Here is a 19,928-nt window from a genome sequence, read left to right as displayed (position 1 = left end):
CAACAAATATGGTCTTCTTAAGCTTAGTCTTTGAGTGTATTCACACCTACCTGTTCATTTTCCCAACCCTCTCTATTTTGTGACATGAACTGCCAGATAAGCTACTTCATTTTTCTAAGCCTCAGTTTTCTCATATGTAAAATTGGGATAGTAATACTTCAGTCTTAGGGTTTTGTAAGCATAAGTGGAATAATGCATCTCAACCTTAAAAATATAATATTGAAAAATAATTTATGCAATCCTAATGTAATCATTAAATAATGAAGTCACCAAATTACATTGAGAGATTGAGGAACTGGGAAGTATATGTGTTGGGATGGGGATAGAAGTAAATTCTCATTCTATAGTAGGAAGCAAATACATGATACCTAGAACTAGAAATTTAAAAACCAGAAAGTAAAAATACACAGTACTTAACTTTGGAGGTACAAAAACAGCATGGTATTGACACCCAAATAGACTTGTTGACCAATGGTACAGAATAGAGGACATAGAGACAAACCCACATAATACAGTTATCTCATATTAAGCAACAAAAACATATATTGGAGAAAGGATAGCCTCTTCAACAAAAGGTGCTGCAAAAACTGAAAATCCATATGCAACAAAATGAAATTAAGCCCCTATCACCATTTAAACAACTCAACTCAAAAGTGGATTAAGGACATAGGAATTAAACCAGAGACCCTGCGCCTATAGATGAAAAAGTAGGCCCAAATCTTCACCATGCTGGATTAGGCCCCAACTTCCTTAATAAGACTCCTATAGTGCAAGAAATAAACTCAAAAATCAATAAATGGGATGGATTCAAACTAAAAAGCTTCTTCTCAGCAAAAGAAACAGTGAGGTGAATAGAGAGCCTACAAAACGGGAAAAAAAATTTACCAGACACACATCAGATAGAGCAGTAATCTCTAGGATATATAAAGAACTCAAAAAACTTAACACCAAAAAAACAAATAATCCAATCTATAAATGGGCCAAGGAACTGAACAGACACTTCTCAGAAGATGATATACAATCAATCAACAAATATATGAAAAAATGTTCAACATCTCTAGCAGATAGAGAAATGCAAATCAAAACTACTCTAAGATTTCATCTCATTCCAATCAGAATGGCAGCTATTAAGAATACAAACAACAATGAGTGTTGGAGAAGATGTGGAGAGAAAGGCACACTAGTACGTTGCTGGTGGGACTGCAATTGGTGCTGCCAATCTGGAAAGCAATGTGGAGATTCCTTGGAAAACTTGGAATGGAATCACCATTTGACCCAGCTAGTCCACTCCTTGGTTTATACCCAAAGGACTTAAAAACAGCATACTGTAGTAATGCAGCCACATCAATGTTTATAGCAGCACAATTCACAATAGCTAAATTATGGAACCAACTAGATGCCCTTCAGTAGATGAATAGATAAAAAAAAAAAAACCTGATATATATACACAGTGGAACATTGCTCAGCATTAAAAGAGAATAAAATCATGGAATTTGCAGGTAAGTGGATGGAGTTAGAGAATATTATGCTAAGTGAAGTAAGCCAATCCTAAAAAACCAAATGCCAAATGTTTTCCCTGACATGAGGATGCTGATCTGTAATGGGGATGGTAGGGGGGAGAATGGTAGGAATGGAGGAACTTTTGATAGGACAAAGGGGAGGGAAGGAAAAGAGGAGGCAGGAGGTTAGGAAAGACGATTGAATGAGATGGACATCATTACCCCCAAGTACATGTATGAAGACATGAATGGTGTGACTCTACTTTGTGTACTATCAGAGAAATGAAAAATTGTGCTTTATATGCGTACTGTGAATTGAAATGCATTCTGCTGTCATATATAACAAATTAGAATAAATACATAAATTTAAAAAAAAACAACTTTGGAGATAAATAGCAAGAAAGAGAAACAAGTGAAAAAATTGGGAAGGGAGAATTGAAGGAACAGCTCCCCCCCCTTTTTAAACAAGTATTGGAAAGTTGCTTGACTCTTTAAGCATGTGTATGTAACTTTGATCAAACTAAAAATATAAAAAGTTGCTCAGATAATTCTGATCTCTCTATATATCTCACCCAGCACAGACTGACTCAATGTAGTGCTTCTCAAACTTGCTAGGGTAGGAGAGAAAGAAAAAGGAATAAAAGGGGAGATTTTCCCCTACTTTTTGACTTTTAATATACCCTTTTCTTATTCCTCAGATTGGAGAGGGCTTCTCTTGGGGCTTTGGGAACTTAAAAAAAAAAAAATACTCAATGCACAGTGCCAGCTTTGGACTACATTTAAGTGTGCCCTGGCTAATGCCAGAGGGAGAATGAGTGAAAATCCCAGGGTTTTGTACATGCTAGGCCAGTCTCTGCCTCAGGGGAACTTTGAATGCTGGTCTTCTTCTCCAGTGGACCTGCTCCCATTTACATTTCATAATAAGTCTGCTCAGATAACTACTCTATGAATTCCTTCCAGATTTATAGTTCACTCAGGAAAAGAGAATGGAGTGCATTTACTTCATCTTTCCTGGAAGCAAATAATACACCTATTTGAAGTGTATGATTCAGTTATTTATATAGTCAGTTTGCAGGGTTATGCAACTATCACAAGTTTTAGAGATTTTCCATCACCCCCAACATATTTCTCCTGCACATTTGTAGTTACTTTCCATTCCCACTCCCAGCTCCAGGGTTAGATTGTCACTAATGTACTATTTGTTTAGATTGCCTTTTTATGCACATTTCGGTAAATGTAGTCATATACGATACAGTTTTTAGCATCTGGGCATTTTTCCTGAGGATAATGTTTGAATTCATTATGTTTTAACATGCATCCTTTGTATTGTCCAATGTTGATTCATTTTTCTGGCCATTATGAATAATGTTGCTGAGAATATTTGTGTGAATATAAATTTTCTTTTTTTTTTTTCGTGTGTGTGGTGCTAGGGATTGAACCCAGGGCCTTGTGCATGTGAGGCAGGCACTCTACCAACTAACCTATATCCCTAGCCCAAGTTTTCACTTTTATTGGGTAGATTCCTAGAAATTCAGTTGGTGGATCCCCTGGTGACTCTGTGTTTAACTGTTTATAAATTGGCAAACTGTTTTCCAAAGTGGCGGTATCTTTTACATTCCTACCAATAATGTTATGAGGATCTAGTTTTTCCACATCTTCATTTATACTTTTTTACTTTTCTGCTACAGGTATTAAGTGAGTATTAAGTGGTATCTCATGACTTTAATTTGCATTTTTCCAACTACTAAGAATATTGAAGATCTTTTCAGATACTTCTTTGCCGTTCTTGTAGCTATGATGAAATGTCATCAAATCTTTGGCCTGATTTTCTTTAGATTATTTGTCTTTCTAAAGTTTTTTTGTGTGCTCTCAGTACAAATCCTTTATTCAAATTACTTTCTCATATTTTCTCCCAGTTTGTGGCTTGTCTTTTCATTTCCTTAATATTGCCTTTGGAAGCATAAAAACTTTTAAACTTGAAGTCAAAGTTATCAACTGTTTCTTTTACAGATTGTGCTTTCAGTGTCATATCACAAACAAGAAAGGGATGTCTGCGCTCACTGCTTTTATTCAGAATTGTATTAAAGGCATCCCAACACTCATGAGTACACACTGGGTCCTGTTTTTCTGGTTCAAGAAACAACAAAATATTAGAAGGAGGGGGATATTTTTCTCATTTTTTTCCTACTTTTTCTGCTTATTTACTACAACAGCTTCTAGGCTATATGGTCAGGGTGACACAGCAGTGAGAGCAGTGTCCAAGAAAGCAACTAAAACTGAGGGAGGGAGATCCTCTTTCTGACCAGAAAAAAAACTCTTAATTCTAGAGAATGAGTAGAATCACCATTGCTTTCCTTTTTCTGTCTTCTACCACTGACTTAGAACACATGACACCATCCTCAGAAGTATGCATCAAAGCAAGGAAACCAATAGCTCATCTCTTCTAGTTCTGGTGAGACACTCAATCATAAAAGGTCTCCCCAATTACTGTGTAGATTTAATGCACTCCCATTCAAGTCCCAATAGGAGATTTAAAAATTTATTTTGAAAGGCAAAGAAAGTATAATACCTCCCATGAAAAATGATTTCAACATTTTTTTTAAAGAAAGAATGAAGTTAGAGAAATGAACAGTACCCAAGTTGAAGATTCACTGTCAAGCTATAGTATACCAGACAGTGTGATGTTGGCAAAGAAATAGATACATAGATTAGTGAAATAGAACAGAGAGTTCAGAATTAGACTCACATTAGATAGAACTGTTTGCTTTTTGACAAAAGTGCAAAAGGTATCCAATACAGAAAGAATTATCTTCTCAACAAATAGTGTTGGGAGTATTAGACATCTCTATGCAGAATTGTGAATATCAACCTAAATCTCATGTTCTATTAAAATTCAGTCAGATTGACTTATAGATCTAAATCTAGCACCTAAAAATTTATAACTTTTAGAAAATATTTAGTACCTGGAGTTAGGCAAAGAGTGTTTACATATGATACCAAAAGCATAATTTCATAAAAGAAAAAATTTGATAAATGAACTTCATCAAGTTTTAAAACTTTCACCCTGCTAAAGCCGCTGCACAGTGGATAACAAGACAAGCTAAAAATTGGAAGAAAATGTTTGCAAGCCAAATATGCCATAAAGGACATATTTTTATGTATTTAATATTTAAAGAACTTTTAAGTATACAATCTAATTTTTAAAATTAATACAATAAAAATTAGACAAAGACTTGATATGTCACCCAAAATGCTGTTTGGTTGGCAAACGAGAACATGAAAAGATACTAGCCTTGTTTGCCAGTTAAAACCATAATGAGATACCACTCTACACCTATTTAGATGGCTAAAATAAAAAATGAAATGCTGACAAAGATACAGACTAGTTGGAATGTTCATACATTTCTATTAGGGTTGCAGAGTGCTGCAGTCTCTTTGACAGAGTTAGGCAATTTTTAAAATGAGATTTTATTTACATGAAACCCAGTGAGCCCATACTGGGTGTTACACTGAGAGAAATGAAAACATTAAAATTAATTTAATGAAAAAAATGACACAAAACCAAATATTGATGAGTTTGTAGAGCAGCTGGAACTCTAACACAGCACTTTTACAGCTTCTTTAGGAAATAGTTTCATAGTATCTACTAAAGCTGAACTTATTCATACCCTATTTCCCAACAATACAGAAGTGTATACAAATAGTCACTAAAAAATGTGTACATGAGTGATGATCACAGCACTGTGCATAATAATCCAGACTGAGAAGTACTGTTGTCCATCAGTATTAGGATGGAAAAGTAAGTTATGGTTTAATATAGTTTATTGCCATGCATTAATAGAAGTCAACAAACTATTGTACATGCAGCATGGATGATGTACAAACATAATTTTGAGTGAAAAAATTCAGACAAAAGATTTTGCTTTGTTTCGCTTGTTCTCAAATTGTCATGCTGGAACTTCAAACATTTCTGAGACCCTTTTTAGGAGTCTGCAAAGTCAAAACAGTTCTCATAATAATACTAAGACATTATTTACCCCTTTTGCTCTTATTCTTCAACTACTACGTAATGGAGTTGGAGGGGCTATGTGGATTAGGAACCAAGGAATAGACAGATCATACAATAACTTAAATATAAAAAGTTTAATGTTAATAAGTAGTAACTATAATGGGACAGATTATAAGAAGATAAAGACATAATAGATACCCTAGAGTTGAAGAAAAGTACAAGGAAGGGGGGAAAACACAGAAGGGAGCTCCTTCCCTAAGGCTGGGATTCAGATCTCATTGAAGAAGGTCTGATTGCAGTTCACTGGATAGCAGAAAAGTTTGCTAAATGCCTCTGGGTGTTCACCCACACTTCTGAGGGCCATACCGTAGGAAGGAAAAGAAAACAAATGGAGCCCGTGGGAATTAGAAGTAAAGTTTCTTCTTCCTGCAGCGTTCCTCCAACACCCTCCATTAACAGAGCTTCTGTATACATGATGCCCCTTGCAAAGGAGAACCACTTGGAGGGGCCAGTGTCATAGAACTGAAAATGAAAAATCTGTTTAGAGCTTGAAGGCAATAAATGTATAATGGGCACCATATGACACAATGGGTTATCTCTGGTAGTTGGTGGTGATGAGTTTATGGGTTCTCCTGCATTTAAAAGTTCTGTCTTAATTTGTAACATTGAAAATAGCAATAGATATAACCCACTTAAACAAAAGCTTTTTCAGGTCCTTAATTTCTAAGCATAAAGGGATCATTAAATTTAAAAAAAATTAAGAGTACTACTGCTTTATAAACAGGTAAAACTCAACTGTAATATTAGAAATCCTGGGGAGAAGGAGCACAGTGGAAGCCATTGCACTTTGAGGAAGTTCATTCATCTAAACACTTAATGATTTGTCAGTGTTTTATATGTATTTCTATTATATTTGTATTATATTTCAGTAAAAAAGGGAAAACATTTCCCTTTCTTCCTAACTCTGTAATCTTGTTAATCTTGTCTGTAACTTTTAAAAATTATCCCTTACTCTGGCTAGTTTCATGATTGAAGATTAAAGACTGAGTTGTGTCATGGTGAGTGGAATCTGCTTTATAACACTGCCTGGGGCCTTTCTGCTCATCCTCAGCTCTGCATTCTGTGAATTCCCCCCAACAACAAAAAAAATGTTATTTAGTTCATTTTCCATTATAATAAAGAAATACCTGAGGTTGGAACTTTATAAAAAAATATTGGGGAATGGTATTGACCAAATTCTAGTGTTATATTATGTATATGTTCGAATATGTAACAACAAATTCTATTATGTACAACTATGACACATCAATAAAAATAAATGGAGAAAAAAAGAGAAGAGGTTTATTTAGCTCACAATTTTGGAGGCTGTAACTCTAAATAGTATAATGAGGTACCCCCATGGTATATGTCATATGGTGGGAGTACATGTGAGAGTGATAAATCTCACAGGAGGTGAAGGTCTTATTACTTATTCCATACCTGAAGCATAATATTATAAAAATATAAATAATCTAGCTACTGTTTATAACAAAGCCAATATGGGGTCAGGCTCGATATTTTATAACAGCCTTCTTGAGAGAACTAACTAGGATCCTACAAGAACTACATCACTTCTCCCAAGGGCAGCAGTTCCAGTGACCTCTCACTATATATAGCCCACCTTGTAAAGGTTCTAATAGCTGTCAACATCACCACACTAAAAGACCAGACTTTCAGCTTGTGAGTCATGTGTAGATCATTGCACACAGACAGGTGGTCTCTCCATTATAAAAGCTGATCTACAATTCCAAAAGGTTCTTTGGTTCTTCTCAAGTGTTTTATGGCTCTCCAGGTGGGTTTGTGTATCTTCATGAGCATGCATGATTTTCCCACTCTTTGTGGTACTTTCTGATTTACTTTGGGAGAATATTACCCTGGGCAAATTTGTTGTGGTCTCTGAATTATTATGTTTAACTATTAGACTTAGGATATTATTTAACTTTTGTCATCTATTCTTCTGTATATAATTTTCCTGGATCCTAATTTTCTTTTTTTTTTTTTAATTTTTTTATTAGTTGCTCAAAACATTACAATGATCTTGACATATCATACATTTGATTCAAATGGGGTACGTAATCTTATTTTTCCATGTGTACAGATTGCAGGATCACATTGGTTATACAGCCACATTTATACATAGGGCCATACTAGTGTCTATTGTATTCTGCTACCCTTCCCATCCCCCCCTCCCATCACCTCTTTCTACCCAATCTACTGTGACACGTTTCTCTCTCTCTTTTTTCTTCCCCATCACACCATCTTATATGTAATTTTGCATAACAGTGAGGGTCTCCTATCATCTTCCTTGCAATTCCCCTTCTCTCTCCCATTCCCACGCACCTCTCATCCCTATTTCATGGTAATCTTCTTCTCATGCTCTTCCTCCCTGCTCTGTTTTGAGTCACCCCCCTTATATCAAAGAAGACATTCTGCATTTGTTTTTTAGGGATTGGCTAGCTTCACTTAGCATAATCTGCTCTAATGCCATCCATTTCCCTGCAAATGCCATGATTTTGTTGTTTTTTAGTGCTGAGTAATATTCCATTGTGTATAAATGCCACATTTTTTTTTATCCATTCATCTATTGAAGGGCATCTGGGTTGGTTCCACAGTCTATCTATTGTGAATTGTGCTGCTATGAACATTGATGTAGCCGTGTCCCTGTTGTATGCTCTTTTTAGGTCTTTTGGGTATAGTCCTAGAAGGGGGGAATAGCTGGGTCAAATGGTGATTCCATTCCCAGCTTTCCAAGGAATCTCCATACTGCTTTCCAAATTGGCTGAACCAATTTGCAGTCCCACCAGCAATGTACAAGTGTACCCTTTTCCCCACATCTTTGCCAGCACTTATTATTGTTTGACTTCATAATGGCTGCCATTCTTACTGGAGTGAGATGGTATCTTAGAGTGGTTTTAATTTGCGTTTCTCTGATTGCTAGAGATGGTGAGCATTTTTTCCGTGTATTTGTTGATTGATTGTATATCATCCTCTGAGAAGTGTTTGTTCAGATCCTTGGCCCATTTGTTGATTGGGTTATTTGTTTTCTTCTAATTTTCTCTTTTTGAATACTATGTTCTTATAATCTTATTTTTTTCCATACAGTTTTAAAATTTAATTCTTTAACATATCATTCACTAAATAAATCTGAATCACTACTTCTTTTCTGCAAAACCTACTGTCTAATTAGGATTAACTTAGGAAAAGCGACCATATATGACACAATACAATCCAGCTAAATAATAAAAGAAACTTTCTCAGAACTTCTTGGCTCATACCCAGGCCATTCCTGATTTCACAGTCTTGTGCTAGTAATTTTCAAGTTAGACATTCAGGATGCATCCTCATAAAACATTGAATATTGGCTTGATTACTTATTCCATACCTGAAGCATAATATTATATAAATATAAATTATCTAGCTACTGTTTATGACAAAGTTGTGATAGGAAACTTTTCAGAAGTGTTATTAGGAATTCTAGGGACACACTTTTTTATGGCCTACGTAGTTAGTCTTTTGGGTCCTGTCTTTTTATTTCAGACTTGGAGGAAAGGCGCTACAGAGTGTAGCAGACTGTATGGGCCTTCTATTGCTTTCTGCTTTTCTTGCCATGTACGTGGCTAACAATGCTCTTGGTATGTTTTACCTAATAACCTTCTGTTTCTCTTGATTTTTTTTTCTTTTTGTTATTTTGGTAAACCAGCAGCTATGCAATAACCTTGGCTGTGTTCTCCTTCCCAATTCTGTTAAAATAATAAGGATTAAATTGGGGAAAGAGATCATATACAATGGCTTTGAGTAAACAGGGTAAATGGGGCATGGACAGAGAAGTGGAAATAAGGCTGTGGGCATTGTGGATCAGTTGCAGCTAGATAGGTTCCTGGTAATAGGATGGAGACCATGCTGGAAAGCCCAGGTCATGGGAATTTGGTAAAAAAGGATGAGAGGAGCTGAAATGGTATATAGTGAATGACAGTAAAAACTACTCATTTGGTCCTTTTTCTCTAGGAGAGCAGAGGAACAAGGACTGATGGGGCTCTACAGTGATTTCCTTTCTTTTTCTTTTTATCCCCTTTACCTTGTCATCATTTTTCCTACCCTTTCCCTTTTCTTCCTACTGCCTGTGAGAAGCCCCAGGGTAGAGTGTACAGTAAGTAGGGTTGTACAGAAGCATCAGAAGAGGAGTTTGGTTGATGTTTTCCTCATTCCCTTTCCCTTCTTCCCATTTTCCACTCTCCAAATTTATAACAGTGTAAGAAGCACTAGGTTTTTGAGAGAGAGCAGGGAAAAAAGGAAGAAAGACTGGAGAAACTATTACAAGTGTGGATATCTAACAGGGAGTTACAGACGCTCTTTTTAGGAGGCTTAGATTTTTTATTTTATTTATTTATTTTTTTTTAGAGAGAGAATTTTTTTAATATTTATTTTTTTAGTTTCGGTGGACACAACATCTTTATTTTATTTTTATGTGGTGCTGAGGATCGAACCCAGCGCCCCACGCATGCCAGGCGAGCACGTTACCGCTTGAGCCACATCCCCAGCTCCTGGAAGCTTAGATTTTAAAAACACATCCCTTAATAGGTGATTGCTTACTACTATTCTCTTGGTATCTGTTCTCTAGTAATATCTAGCTAACAAGGTTGAAGGAAGACACCTTGTACTTAACACAGTGCTAGAAAAATACAATGTAATGTATTGATTTTGTGTGAATATATTTTGGGTTTGTTTGATCTTTCTGATGTTTGCATGTGTAAGCACAATCTTTACTAAATGAGATGCATTTAGTTGATAATTAGTTATGTAAGCAGCAGCACAAGGAGTTTGGTCAGCAGAACCTGGGCTGTGAGGTCTTCAGTCAGGCCCTGCTGGTGCTTTTTAGTTATCTCTGTCTTGGCTTGTCACGTCAGTGTGACATGTGACTTTAGATTTCCTTACAGAATGAATAGGAAGAATAAGAACTTGGTACATAATAGGTACTCAGTAAATGCTATTTCTCTTTCTTTGTAGAAGTTATAGTTTTGTTTAGGTTATTAAACTGAACTAGTGTTTCTGATTTTTTTGTTTAATTGGATTCTTAAAATACATTTAGTGTGGGATTGATAATAATACAGCCTTAGTTTATTTTACATTGAAATGAATCAACTATAAACATTTATCAGGAAGGGGTATTTGATTTTAAAATTATGAGCAACATCTTTAAAATAACTTATTGCTTTAAATAGGTATTTATTAAATATATGACATTAATCACAACCTAAATAAAAGGTACTAACAAACTTGCCACTAAATCATACCATTTTTATTGTTCTTTCATCCCTTCTAGTCCAGATTGATTTGTTGTATTATCTTTAACAGTCACTTTTTATAAAGGTATTTTCTTTGTTTTTAGGTGTAAAACAAAGGTGTATCCAGATAATCTTCCTACAACAAGTGTCGTGATTGTTTTCCATAATGAGGCTTGGAGCACACTTCTGCGAACTGTCCATAGTGTCATTAATCGCTCACCAAGACACATGATAGAAGAAATTGTTCTAGTAGATGATGCCAGTGAAAGAGGTAAATTTTGATGGCAGTGATATCCTACACATTTTATCACTAATAGTTTACAAATTAGTTGCTATAATTTCTATAATGATTTTATACAAACTTGTAATTTTTTTGAAAAAATTCAGAGTATAAATTTAGCATTTAATTTGTATCACATCTTAATCTTATTTTATGTTTTTTAAATTATTTATTCTAGTTTGTTATACATGGTAGCAGAATGCAATTTATTTCATATTACACATATAGAGCACAATTTTTCAAGCCATTTTGTGTCTTCATACATGTACTTAGGGTAATGATGTCTAACTCATTCCACCATCATTCCTACCTCCTTGCTCCCTCCCTTCCCCGTCTTCCCCTTTGCCCTATCTAAAGTTCCTCCATGCCGCACGCCCCCCCCCCCCCATAGCCATTATGAGTTAGCATCCTTATATCAAAGAAAACATTTGGCTTTTGGTTTTTTGGGATTGGCTTGCTTCACTTAGCATTATATTCTCCAACTCCATCCATTTACCTGCAAATTCCATAATTTTATTCGCTTTTAATGCTGAGTAATGTTCCATTGTGTATATATACCACAGTTTCTTTCTTTTTTTTTTTAAAGAGAGAGAGAGAGAGAATTTTTTTAATATTTATTTTTTAGTTCTCGGCAGACACAACATCTTTGTTGGTATGTGGTGCTGAGGATTGAACCCGGGCCGCACGCATGCCAGGCGAGCGCGCCACTGCTTGAGCCACATCCCCAGCCCCATACCACTGTTTCTTTATCCATTCATCTACTGAAGGGCATCTGGATTGGTTCCACAAAGTAGCTATTGTGAATTGTGCTGCTATAAACATGGATATGGCTGTGTCCCTGTAGTATGCTGTTTTTAAGTTCTTTGGGTATATACCGAGGAGCTACATCAAATGGTGGTTCCATTTCAAGTTTTCCAAGGAATCTCCACACTGCTTTCCAGATTGGCAGCACCAATTTTGTAGTTCCACCAGCAATGTATGAGTATGCCTTTCTCCCCACATCCTCGCCAACACTCATTGTTGTTTGTATTCTTAATAGCTGCCATTCTGACTGGAGTGAGATGAAATCTTAAGAGACTTTTGATTTGCATTTCTCTAATTGCTAGAGATGTTGAACATTTTTTTTATATGTTTGTTTACTGTTGTATATCATCTTCTGAGAAGTGTCTGTTCAGTTCTTTGGTCCATTTATTGATTGGATTATTTGGGTTTTTTTGGTGTTAAGGTTTTTGAGTGCTTTATATATCCTAGAATAGTGCTCTGTCTGATGTGCTTGTGGTAAATGCTTTATAATGTAAATGTTTATGAGAACAGTTTAAAAAAACCACATAATTTTGTTAGAATTTCTTCTGTGGAAAGCTGCAGCCCTGAGTCAGTGAAAAGAAGACTAGATCCTACTTATAGCCATAAATGGAGAATTTTAGTTCTATGTATAGGAAGTACCTTTGACAGCAAAATGGAGTCTTAAGCTGGAGAGCCCTTAGTTCTTCAGATTCTTTCTATTTCTGTGGAGTTTCCCTATTTCTTTATTTCCAAGTTTCAGAAATCTTGTCCATTAAAAGATTAAGAAGGATGAGCGAAGCACTGTGGTGCACATCTGTAATCCCAGCAACTTGGGAGTCTTAAGGCAAGAGGATCACAATATTTGAGGCCAATCTCAGCAACTTAGTGAGACCCTATCTCAGGATAAAAAATAAAAAAGGCTGGTGATGTTACTCAGTGGTAAAGTACTCCCAAGTTCAATCCCTAGTATGTAATGTAATAAAAGACTCTAATCTCTTAATAAATCTCTGCAATAACTCTTGCCCATATATTCTTCTAAAAATCTCAGAATTTTTCATAAGCTTACAGTCTCCTAAACAGTTTCATAAAGCACTCTTTTGGGAAAAGTTAAATTAATGTAATGGGCTGGCATTATTTATTCTGAATCCTTGTAGATTTCACAATGCAGTGTACTATAGAAAAAAAACTTAGTCCATCAGTAGAGAAACTTGTCAAACTCAGCCAATATTTCCTAATTTTCTTATCCCCCCCCCCCCACAGTACATCTATTTAGGGATCATTGGTGTTGTGTGTTCCCCCAGTATTCCTATGTTTAGATAAGAAAAATTTGGAAAGCATTACAGAAAACAGCTTCCTATTGCTTTTCCTTCCTTCCTTCAGCTTTAAACTTCATGACCCATTGTTTTAACCTCTTTTATTATTGTCTTCAACTTATCTTACCTACTCTATCATTGTGTCTCCTAAGATGGTTTAGTCAGATATTCTACCCTTCATTTCTGTGCCTACACTGAATATTAATTATGGGGAGTAAATTATGTGTTAATAACAATTTAGGGCTGAGGTTATGGTTTAGCAGTAGAGCTCTTACCTACCAAGTGCGAGGTCCTGGGTTCGATTCTCAGCACCACATTAAAAATAAATAAATAAAATAAAGGTATTGTGTCCAACTACAATTAAAAAATAAATATTTTTAAAAATAACAATTTAAATGTTATTTTGCCAGATTATACAGGTACAAATGAAGAATAAGATATGGTTCTAGGGCTAGGGATATAGCTCTTTGGTAGAGTGCTAACCTAGCATGTACAAGGCCCTGAATTGGATCCCCAGCACCTCAAAAAAAATAATAATAAATAATAATAATACGTTAACTTCTCAAGTGCCTTGTATCTTCTTCCTTACCCTAATTAAAGGAATAATTTGTAATCACACAAAACATAAATACTCTAATGTGTAACAACTCAGTGTGAAATGAGAGTTGTTATAAATCACCAGCCTTAACAAAGAAATAATTACTATTGACAATAAAAATATAAGTTTCATATGGATAACTTTTTCCTAGAAGTTTATTCCTCTTCAATAAAATTAACCTAATTTAATTTAAGGAGCAATATATAAAAGTCATGTATTGCTTAATAATGGGAACAGTTCTGAAAAATTTATTGCTAGGTGACTGTCATTGTGCAAACACAAAGTGTACTTACACAAACTAAGACAGCTGTGCCAACACTAAGTGATGTAATTTTGTGGACCACCATCATATATACGGTCCATCCTTGACCAAAATAGCATTATGCAGTACATCGTGGTACAAACATCCTGCAAGTGATTTGTGCTTGATTTACTTATGTGTTAATATTTGCTAAATTAAATATTTCTCAAGGAGAGATATTTTTCCACAAACAGAATGAATTCTTTTTTCATTTCCTCCTTTGGTTTTTCTCTTACTCTGTGAATGCCTGAAAAGGCTGTATAGAAGTAAGTTTGGGTAGAATATGGCTTCCTTAGAAATGTGTTTGTACCCAAACTAAAGTGTTCACTCTAAAGTGAACTCAAGTATGCCAGCTCTCTTTCCCTTGCCTCATGCAGGCCTTTACTTAATGTCCCAACTTTTGTAAATCTGAGTGAAAACTGATGTGGGAGGATGTCTGCTTTGCTGGTTCACCCAAGGCTCTTAATTTCCAGGCAGGGTCTCCTGAATGCTACCTCAGAGTCTCTGTTCTGGGATCTGATTCTCTTTTTATCTTTTTTCTTAGAAAGTGTCAAGTATCCAGGTCCTCATGTTTGATATAGGGGAACCTTAGGTATTATTTTCCTTGTATAGCTACAGACTTTGCTGTACAGATTGAGAATTATTTAGATAGCCCTTCCCATCTGTTTATCCCAGTATGAACAGAATGGGCCTTTAATTATAAAATCATGACTGTGTGACTTCTCTGATTAAGGTTTATGTCACCTAACTCTATCTGGCATTTCCAGGCACTTCTTGAACCATTCCCTGCCACTCTGGTCCTGTACTTCTGTCCTTTATTCATAATTTTCTTCTTTGAATTTGTTAAAAGAACCATTCTTTCTGTCTCAGAACCTTTCACCTCTACTGTTGCTATTCTTTATTCTAGAACATGTTCTCCAGGAAGTACTCATCTCTGCCATTTCCCCAGCCTACTTAACATCTCATCATCTTCAGAATTTCAGTTCAAATGGGATTATTTAGAGAGGGATTCCTTGACCTCTCCAGACCCTGTCACGTCTCTCTGAACACATCTTGGAACACTTCCTATTCTTCCACAGTGCTTAACAGAGTTTCCATTATTGACTTGTATGTTTAATGTCTATGTTCTTCTATTATACTAATCCCTCCATCAGGGTTGCTTGCTCACGATTATCTCCTCAGTGCCCACAGACTGTTTACATAGTGCAAATTTATTGAATGCATGTTCTACCATCCTTTAATGCTCTGTGCAGACTTTCTTTTTTTAAAATTTGTCTTATACTTTCTAATTGGAGTATATGGTATGCATTGTCTGCGCATGGCCTCAAGAGTACTTGATTTCACAGTTAACCTCCTGAGCAGCTCTATTTATTAAAAAAGTATGAAGTAGGTGCTACAATTAACCCTATTTAATATCTAGACTCTGTAAACTCAGGGCCTGACCTTGTAACTTCTGCATACATCACTTCTGATTGCCTCTGACAGAACTTTACTATTGTATGATCTGTAATGAAGTCCCAGAAAGAATGAATCCCTAGTTTGTGTCAGTAGTTATGGGATCATAACTTTAAAAGTTTATCTTAACTCTTAGAATTTGTATAAGATTCCTAATCGGAGATGGTTGTTGTTTTTCTCATTTTACACATAAGGAAGTCAAATTAGTCAGATTTATTAGCTTCTACATTTCTTGCTCTTCCTACTACTCTTTAGAGTTCCAATTAATATTTCTCAGATGTTGCTATGAATGGTGAGATTTTCTCTTTCTCACTAATAGCTTCATACTTCCTGATGGAGAGTTGTTTAGGGGTCCATTTATAGGACAATAACTATAGATATTCTAATAAACAAGATTCACTCTTATTTTTATGTGAAGTAATGGCTTTTAAAAAATCTTTATTTTAATACTTTGTAAAAGGGAAGATTAAAAACATGTACTTTCATCTCTTTACTAAAGGAACAGGAATACTGCTCAAATCTTTGAGGCAGAAAACCTATAATGCTGAAAGATGAAATCTTGAAACTTTATATCTCAGAAAGAGTGAAAACAAAAATGTGGAGGTATGGACCCCATGAATTATTAGTATAAATAGTTGAAGAAAAGATAGTAGCTTCTAACCACAGTCACTTCACTTCTCATGGCTTCATTTTTGTAAAGTGTGACTTGATATTCCTACTTTCCCGCCCAGTCTTGAGTCTATAATTCTGTATGAACTGAAAAAAAGACAACAGTGTTTTTTTAGTCTTATTGCATGAAAACCACAAAGATGCCAAGAAAATTTGTAAAATAATGAGTTTGTTACATTATCATACACAGTCTCATGTATTTTTTATTTTGTGCATCAACTAGAAACAGTTATGTATTTCAAAGGTGTGGATCTGGGGGTTAGATTACTTTAGTTTTTAGGAAGTATTTTACACTAAATTTTTAATATATTTTTTTGGAAAAACTTGTTGGGAGACACTTTTTATGATACAATCAACTTTTCTAAACTTAGGTACAAGAATATATCTCATACCTACCACATGAGATTCTGTCAAATTCTCAAGATAGAGTATTTTAAATTGATGCTGGATCAGGTGTTCCCACAAACCTAAATTGTTCTCTTTAGCGTTTCCTTCTAGGGTTTTCTTGCTTTGGACAAAAAGGTGGGCTTTGAAGGCAGGTAGACCTGGATTTGACTCTTGCATCCAACCCCATAACAAGCTGTGTCACCTTGATTGAATTTATATAACTTTCTGAGTCTTAGATTTTCATTTCTGAAGTATGCTTAATAACATTTAACCTCACAGGGTGGTTGTGAAGATTAAGTGAGGTAAAACATGTAACAAGTTAGCATTGTGCTAAATAGGCACAAAATGTTAGCTGCTAACTGCAAAATGTTGCTTTTTTCCTGGGATTTGCAGTTCCCACCTTTTTACTCATAATCTAATTAGGTATTCCTGATCTGAAGGCTTAGTTCATAAAACCATACTGATATTTGTTAGATACTATTTTTAGCTCAAATATTAGGAAGTATATTAGCAGAAATGGAAATTACTTGTAATCTGGATGGTTTCTATATCCCTGATTACTTCATTATTGACTCATTTTGCTTTTACCAAACAGGAATCACATCACTCCCATTTGTCCTCCCTACCCCACTATATAGGAAGTACTTTGGATTCCTATGCTCAATATTTAAAGAACCCCTTAATTTACATCCTGATTTCTGTGAATTGCTAGAGTCCTATTAGATAGAGCTAGTCAGAGAAATCCCAGTAGTTCCATCTCAATATTTCCATTCCTACAGAAATTATCCTTACATTTGTCACATGGGGACTAGTTGAAGACATCTGGTCATGTTACCATTGATCGATAACTTCTCTGCCATAAAATCCTAAAAAGTGATCTGATTCAAAAGATCTTTTCTCTTTGCTTTGATAAAGCTGTGTCTTTTCTACTTTTTAGTCAGTTGTGAACTTTGCAGGCAGGACATGCTTGCCTTACAGATAATAACCTCTTATATGACCTCTCCAAGATAGTTCTCCCTTTCCTTTTTACTTCCTTTTCATCTTTAATTGCTCCTCCCTCTTAAAAGCTTTTTTCTTAGACCTACTTTTCTGTTAAGGATCTCTCTGTGGCCTTGCAGTTACAGTCTAGTATTTCTCATTTGTTTCACCTCACTTCTTTCCTCCTAATAAAAAAACTGTATAATCAGAGACTGTGGCAATCAATAAGACAGAGTGTTTCTGCCTCTGAGGAAATTTCACGATTTTCAGAACTTTAATAGCTGTGGCATATTCTCTTCTCTCTGTTGAGGTCAGGATTTAATACTCTTAAACTACTTCCTTTGTATTGATGATCCTTAAGTATGGTTAGAAAATGAAGCATTAAGCCTGGCAGAGTTACTTAGAGAAGTGTTGTGACATGCCTATCCTTGGTGAAGCCAGAGCCAAAGATGCTGTCAGAGCTCCACATGTAATAAAAGGAGGCAGCTCTAGTCCATGCTGTCATGAAATGGAAAGTCTTCCTTCAGGGAAATACATTGTGAGGCATGGATCCCCACTGGGAGTGCTTAGTAAATACGCATTAAAGGAATACTGCAAATCAAAATTGCTTTACATCTAGATCAGAAGTTTTCATGATATTGTTTTGTTAATTTTTTCAGACTTTTTGAAAAGACCTCTAGAGAGTTATGTGAAGAAACTCAAAGTGCCAGTTCATGTAATTCGAATGGAACAGCGTTCTGGATTGATCAGAGCTAGATTGAAAGGAGCTGCAGTGTCCAAAGGCCAGGTGATCACCTTCTTAGATGCTCATTGTGAGTGCACAGTGGGATGGCTGGAGCCTCTCTTAGCAAGGATCAAACATGACAGGTAATTTTTTGGAGTCTTAAATTTGTTCTCAGTACATTTGTCCTAGACTGCATGATGAGTTGGAAGATTTCTTTATTTTTAAATAAATACAAAAATAATTTCTTCTTGAATTGTTTTTAAAATGTCCTTAAAAAGCCGTGCTTGGTGCCAAATGCCTTAATCCCAGCAACTCAGAAAGCTAAGGTAGAAAGATCACAAGTTTGAAGCCAGCCCCAGCAACTTAGCAAGGCCCTAAATAACTTAGTGAGACCCTGTCTCAAAATAAAAATAAAAAGTGCTGGTGATGTGGCTCAGTGGTTAAGGGTTCCGAGTATTCAATCCCCTGTATAAAAAAAAAAAAAAAAGCCCTGAAGATTCTAAACAAAGTAAGAAGAGCATGACCTAAACTCTGGCAATAATGTGTACAAACTATTTTATTAGTGGGAATGAATTAGGAAGCATATTGTTAAATATTCACCACCAAACAAGAGCAAACATCTGGACAATGAACTCGAGGATGGCAGGATATAAACCTTTACTGTCCCTGCTCTTTAGGGTAACATTGGGACAGGTCATCTCAGCTCTGTCTGAGATTTAGGAATGATTTGGTTGCATAAAGATAACATAACCTTTAGAAACAAGAGTTTGAACCCATAGAGAGAAAGCAGTGTGCAGTGACAACAGTATAAAAGAGAACTGGCAAAAATAACAAACACAGTTACTTCCATTTTGGGCTGTGTGGTGGATTAGATGTTCTGAGTAACTTTTTCAAGTGAAAAAGATAAAATACAAAACAAAATTTTAAATGCATCATTGAGTTGACACAGAGGTTTTAAGAATTTTGCCAGTCTTATAACAAAGTGAGAGCAAATGAGCTATCCAAACATTAAAGCCAGCTTTCAATTACATAGTTTATGCTGAACTCTGGAGACACTGAGCTTTTGCCTTGATAGGTAAATAACATGAGAGGACAGGAGGCAAAGCCTAGGCCTTACCTAAGATGGGAAGATTAATAGCAAATACCCATATAAAGCTGTGATCTGAAATCTATACCTCAGTGTGAGAATGAGATATAGACTCCACCATATCAAAATAAACTTGCCTGTCTCAACCTTAGTATGGGATGGAAGAGGGGAAACAACTTTCCCATAAGGATTTGTAAAACAGAGTATAGAAAAAATGGAAACAACGAAACTCTAAGGCTAGAGTAACTTGCTTACAAAAAACCAGAAAGAACTATGAGGAAAATTATAGCCCAAACCCATTGTGAATGCTAGCATAAAAATTTCACAATACCTGCAAATTGAACCCATCAAAACATACACACACACACACACACACACACACATACACACATATAACTAATTGGTTTAGTTTAAAATCCATTCTGTAATAGTAAAACTATAATTACAAACTTATTAGAAGCCTCTGAGATCACTTCTATAAATAGAGAACAAGAGCGTTCACTAAAACTTAACATCCATTTATT

General features: G+C 35.5%; 1 protein-coding gene across 3 annotated transcripts in view; it reads left to right on the top strand.

Annotated features, from left to right (window-relative positions):
- The window catches only part of Galnt1 (polypeptide N-acetylgalactosaminyltransferase 1), a 122,047-nt gene that overhangs the window by 71,969 nt on the left and 30,150 nt on the right, over nt 1-19,928 (top strand). For all 3 annotated transcript variants that reach the window (XM_071602808.1, XM_027935641.2, XM_071602809.1), the window contains exons 5-6: nt 10,934-11,100; nt 18,253-18,460. In XM_071602808.1, the coding sequence (XP_071458909.1) occupies nt 10,934-11,100; nt 18,253-18,460 (375 nt within the window). The remainder of the gene's footprint in view (nt 1-10,933; nt 11,101-18,252; nt 18,461-19,928) is intronic.

This window comes from Marmota flaviventris, chromosome 16, assembly GCF_047511675.1.
Source record: "Marmota flaviventris isolate mMarFla1 chromosome 16, mMarFla1.hap1, whole genome shotgun sequence".
Lineage (NCBI taxonomy): Eukaryota > Metazoa > Chordata > Mammalia > Rodentia > Sciuridae > Marmota > Marmota flaviventris.
This window is presented reverse-complemented; position numbering and strand designations above follow the sequence as displayed.